Below are 6,000 nucleotides of genomic sequence, written 5' to 3' on the forward strand. Positions count from 1 at the left end.
TAACTCCCCGTGGCTGCCCTAAAGGGTCATTATTCGTTCCTCCCTCCGCTCGTCGTGCCGTTCTCCAGTGGGGTCACTCCTCCAAGCTTTTTGCTCACCCTGGGGTTAGGGGTACTATTACGTCTGTGTCGCAAAGATTTTGGTGGCCCACTCGGGAACGTGATATCCGTCGATTCATTGCGGCGTGTCCTGTCTGTGCTCAGACCAAGGTTAGTAATAGACCTCCCGCTGGTCTCCTTAGACCGTTGCCCATTCCTTCACGTCCGTGGGCTCAGATTGGACTTGATTTTATTACAGGACTTCCTCCTTCGGGTGGAAAGACTGTAATTCTTACGGTCGTCGATCGATTTTCTAAAGCCGCTCGCTTCGTCTCTCTTCCTAAGCTTCCCTCCGCCAAAGAGACCGCCCAAATTGTTGTTGATCACATTTTTAAGATACATGGCCTTCCTGAGAATATCGTATCCGATAGAGGTCCACAGTTCGCTTCCCTGTTTTGGAAAGAGTTCTGTCGCCTCATCGGAGCCACGGTCAGCCTTTCCTCGGGTTATCACCCCCAGACCAATGGACAAGCTGAACGCGCTAATCAGACCATTGGCCGTATTCTGCGAAGTCTCGCTTACCGCAACCCTGCCTCTTGGTCTGAGCAACTCCCGTGGGCAGAGTACGCGTTCAATTCCGCTCCCTCGTCCGCCACCGGATTATCTCCTTTTCAGAGCTGTTTAGGGTACCAACCCCCTCTTTTTCCTTCCTCGAGTCCTGAATCTAACGTTCCATCTGTTAATGGGTTTATCCAACGCTGCAAACGAACCTGGAAGACTGTGAGATCCGCTCTTTTAAAGTCTCGCTCCATCACTCGTCGGTCCGCTAACAAACGCCGTACCAAGAGTCCCCGTTATGTCATTGGTCAAAGGGTGTGGCTTTCCACCGCCAATCTTCCTCTCCAGTATCCGTCTCGTAAACTGGCCCCCAAATTTATTGGACCCTATCGCATAATTCAGGTCCTTAGCCCTGTCTCTATGAGACTCAGACTGCCATCCAATCTCCGCCGTGTTCACCCCGTGTTTCATGTCTCTTCTCTCAAGCCTGTTGTTCGCCCACCCCCCCGCCCAGTTAACCCTCCGGTTCGTGTCGAGGGTTCCCTTGTCTACCGGGTCCGTAAGATCCTTGATGTCCGTCCTCGTGGTCGTGGCCATCAGTTTTTAGTTGACTGGGAGGGTTATGGCCCTGAGGAGAGAAGCTGGATTCCCGCCCGGGACGTCCTGGACCGCTCGCTCATCGACGATTTCTATCGCTCCCGTCAGTCTTCCTCTTTGAGTGCGCCAGGGGGCGCACTTTGAGGGGAGGGGTACTGTCATGATCCTGGTTCTCTTCTCGTGTTTTATTGGTCTCTGTCTCCCTCTTCTGGTCATTCTCTGTCTCTGTTCCCTCTAGTCCGCTCTCACTTACTAATCTTCCCCAGCTGTTTCTCATTCTCTCATTATCGCACCTGTTCTCTATTTTCTATCATTAGCTACTCTCTATTTCTAGTCTCTCGTGTTTCTCTCTAGTTTGTCGGATTATTGTTGACCGTCATGTTCGTACCGCTGATGATTTCTCTTGTCGAATGTTCTGTTCAGTCTAGTCCAGTTGTCTGAGATCTACCTGCATCTATACCAGTTCTGAGCGGTTACCTGAGTAAGGTCCAGAGGACGTGTGAGGGATCTGCGCTTCATCAGTTCTCCTTTGCCCACTCACCACCAGCCCACGAGACATCCGCGTGCGCTTCTCTGTTCCTACAAGAATATTTTGGGATTGTTTCTGTTTATCGGCCGTTGCGGCTCTGCCTTGTTTCATTAAAGACTGTTAACCTGCTTTTCGTCTCCTGAAGTTTCCTCACGCAGCAGTCCTCGTGACAAAAAACAATATCTCCACCAGACATCACTTTTGGCCACTACTATATTTACTACAAACGTACTACAAAAATACTCCATTTCTGACACCGCATGTGACTGTCACTCTTGAACCATTATCTGAATTTTCACTGGGAGTATTTGGAACAGAATTTAATCACTTCAATGAAATAATGTATATAAGTCACTACAACAACAAAAAAGGTATTTTGATATTTTTGGGAATGTCACACACATACGCATCTGACCTCAGAGCAGAAGCAGCTAATATTTGTGTTCTGATCATCATCTATCTTCTATTCACCACAAAACAACCGTTTCTTTTGTCCTTTCAGTTCCTCTAATGTCACTTTCCTTCTCTTTATCTTACGTCCGATGTTCTCGGAGTCAGCAGACGAGACTCTGTCGTTCAGTTAGCAGACGCTGTCGCTCTCTCAGCTAATAACACGTGTGTTTGTCATTGCAGATACACGTTTCAGTGTGATATTGAGAAGTGCTGCAATGCTTTCTATGACTCTGTGTGAGTGTGTAACCTGAGTCTCCTGTTATAAGCATATCTGATAGCCTCTCTGAAGTAATATGAGCACACAAACACACACTAGTGCCATACTAATTGCATTGTGTGAATGTATAATGTGCGTTTGAGATGATGTACAGAGTGATGAGAGCTGTGTTACTGGTCATCCTCTCATTTCCAGCACTGCTGTAAGAGGAACCGGCGCACACACACACACACACACGCAGGATCGGTTTATGACTTCCTAACAACAATTACCTGTACACAGACTTACAATCTCCAGACCAGCAACATGAATGAACACTGAGCACATTTACATGCCTGTATCAATGGCTGTGACTTATTTATCTACAATTCAGCACAGATACTTCTTCTAAACACACCAACCTCAGTTTATGATCATCAATTGAGTATTGTGAAACAAAGAAAAAAGGTGTGTATTAATATTTCAATTACATATTTAAAAGGTGTATATTAATATAGGTGTACATAATATTACGCCATTAAAGAGCATTAGAACTAGACAAATATTAAAATATTAAATCACGACTAAAGTCTATTTTGGGGGATTAGATTAAAGGTTTGGGGGGAAACATATTAAATGTTATTTAATTATGTATGTAATTTATGTATGTTATGTAAAAAAAAAAATTCATGCACTTACTTTAAGATGCAAGATCGAATTGAATTTGTTTAAATAAAGGAATATTTCCAGCCAAAAGACGATTATTTAAAAATATCTGGTTTGATCATCGTAAATGAATCACATCCTCCGTGTTTGAGTGCAATGATTGGATTGACAATGATGAGTGGTAATGTAACGCAAAAATAAACAATAACATTAAAACTAAATTAAATCAGTCCGATTATTCCTCGTTAATCTCATGACTGGCAACACCGTCAGCGCTGACAAACACACTTCTCAGATTTTACAAAATAATTTTTAAAAAATGACATACAAAGCAGGGTATGGTGTAAGTCTAAATAAAGAGTTTTAATTATTGATGTTTGTTTATTGTTAAGTTCAACTAAATTAGTTTAATTTGACACGCTCAAAAGCGCTTGACCAATCACAACACACTGCTCCAGCCAACCAATCAGAGCACAGTGTGCTTTTCAGAAGGAGGGGCTTCATAGAGACAGGAAGTAAACAGAGCGTTACTGACAGACTGGGAAGAGAGGAGCCGCAACAGTGGAGAATATTGGGGGAAATGTGTTTTTTGAACATTAAAGCATGCAAACCTATTCTAGTAGAGCCCAAAAACAAAATCAAGACTTTTCAGACCCTTTAGAGAAGAAAAGTTAGTTTTGGATTGGGAAAGTTCATGATATTCTTGTAGCATATCCAAGAATAAAATTCTCAATAACACTCTAAAGTTGCTGTTAGAATGGACTAAACTGAACAATACTTAAAATACATCTATCTATTATTCTTTCACAATAAAAAAGGGTGACATTGCCAGTGTCTGTTTTCTCCCCTCTTGAACGCTGTGAACCTCGAATTGCACTGTATAAAGTTCATTAATAAAACTTTCAGAATCTGAATTCGGATTGAATTCATTCGTGCAAGAGGATTCAACCCCTCCATACATCACATCAGTTCTTGCAGACTGTATGCCTGCTGTCAATCATGCATGGACTTTTAAGATGACCAAACAAACACTAAACTCACATTGTAAACATTGCCTTTGCTAATGCATCAAGAGAACTGCATCCCAGCATGTAGGCAACAGCTGACTCCATGCATTCGTTATGATAAATCTGATCGGTCTGATTTCATCTGCATTTGTGCGTCATGCACGTAAAAAGAAAGAAAGACGTAAAACAAAAAACGGTGTTACATGATAATCCCATCAGCTCAATTATTATTGATCATCTGTGTTTGATTAGTTGTGTGACGCCAAACAAACTGTCAGTGCATTGGAAAAAACACTCAAAAACACTTACTGTGGTGCTCTTGGCTGATGACTGACATTTGACCTGATGACCTGACACGCCGGCGGTTTGATTCATCGAGGAAAAGCGACGAAGATCCAAAGGTGCGATCGACTAACGTTAATTGAATCTGGGATTGTTTGTCTGACAGAAGCTCCTCGATCATCATGAACTCGAATGAATTGAGAGAGCAGTGCTCTCTTCTCTTCCTCCCCCTCTATCTCTATCTTTCTCTCTATCTCTCTCGTGCAGTAATTGAGTCATCGTAACTCAGACAGTTTATCTCTAACCTTTTTTTCTGAGTCTGTTATGTTAATTATGGTTTAAATAACATCAGGAGGTGTTTTAATTTGACAGCTTGAATTCTGACTTTAGTATAAACTGATCTGGCTCACGGTTTTCCTAAAAATGACGATCAAAACTCGGGAAAATTATCCCATACACAGTTTATTACATCGACGGCATGTTCAAATGAGCCAAGACCATTCAAACTCCAACTGTCAAAAATTCCCATCTAAACACACTTAAGCTCATTAGACTCAATTAAGCAGACATTATACGCGTTTTAACTCTACTCTTCTGTTTTCGCGAGGCAAGTTAAAGGACTGATTTTATTCGGTTTGACACATTTTAAACACACACCCAGCCCGGTTTTAATCGGTAAAATGACGCTCGCTCGCTGTAGAGCGACTTCTCGCGAGAGTCAGATTCAACGCGATTAAAATTAGATCATTTAAATATGAAGAAAGCCTGAGAAGCAGCTGATTATATACATGATGTTTCTGTTAACATAAAAATCTATCAATCTTTAAGTTAATTTATATTATGTATTTAAAATGGAAAAGCAGCTCCGAGTAGAACGTGATATGTGTTGTCATCTCGAAATTACAACAATTACAATATGGCATGAACCTACTTAACATTTTAAAAATGTTAGACATACATCCAACTAAAATGTTTCAGGGAAAAAAAAAACATGAATATATACAGTTCTGGTGGATTCAATTGAGACCTTATCAAAGGGATAGTTCACCCAAAAATGAAAACTTTTACACTCACCCTCAAGTTTTTCCAAATACATTTCTTTGTTCTGCTGAACACAAAGTAAAATATTTTGAAGAATGTTTGTAAACAAACAGTTGTGGGTCACCGTTGACTTCCATAATATATTTTTCCATACTGGAAGTGAATGGTGCCCCCAAACTGTTTGATTACACAAACATTCTTCAAAATATCTTCCTTTATGTTGAAGACAATGACCAAAACTCTTACCAACTCCAAACTTTTGAATGGTAGTTAACAGTAGGCCTAAGAATCACGAGAGATTAAAATGCTTGGGCAAGCTCCTGAAAAACTCGATACTAAGAGAATGACGTTTTAAACCTATTGAATCAAAGATCACGGCAAAATTAGCGCTGAAAACACACATGTGAGCCGGTTCATTAGAAACCATGAGCTTTTATTGGAATGTTTCACCATTACACTTATAAATCCCACCCATGTGTCATCTGCCTTTATCAAAACAAGCTTCTGCTAATACTGGCACAATCCTCATTCCACTCAATCATGGTCACATAACTGGTCTGCAATCATGAATAAATGACATCTGAAGGGAAAAGCAGTTGAGTATCTAAAATGCCATGAAAGAAAGACAGACAG

General features: G+C 41.2%; 2 protein-coding genes across 2 annotated transcripts in view; both read right to left on the reverse strand.

Annotated features, from left to right (window-relative positions):
• dpp10 (dipeptidyl peptidase like 10) overlaps window positions 1–4,542 on the reverse strand; it is an 80,056-nt gene extending 75,514 nt beyond the window's left edge. The window contains exon 1 of the mRNA XM_077215827.1: window positions 4,354–4,542. Within this exon, the coding sequence (XP_077071942.1) occupies window positions 4,354–4,419 (66 nt within the window). The 5' untranslated portion in view covers window positions 4,420–4,542. The remainder of the gene's footprint in view (window positions 1–4,353) is intronic.
• Window positions 4,543–5,779: 1,237 nt separating this feature from the next.
• actr3 (actin related protein 3) overlaps window positions 5,780–6,000 on the reverse strand; it is a 23,850-nt gene continuing 23,629 nt past the window's right edge. The window contains exon 12 of the mRNA XM_077215852.1: window positions 5,780–6,000. This exon is cut by the window's right edge and continues 565 nt beyond it. The gene's annotated coding sequence lies outside the window, so the exon portion shown is untranslated.

Source organism: Siphateles boraxobius, unplaced genomic scaffold, assembly GCF_051911475.1.
Source record: "Siphateles boraxobius isolate OS27281-9 unplaced genomic scaffold, OSU_SipBor_1 7, whole genome shotgun sequence".
Taxonomy (NCBI): domain Eukaryota; kingdom Metazoa; phylum Chordata; class Actinopteri; order Cypriniformes; family Leuciscidae; genus Siphateles; species Siphateles boraxobius.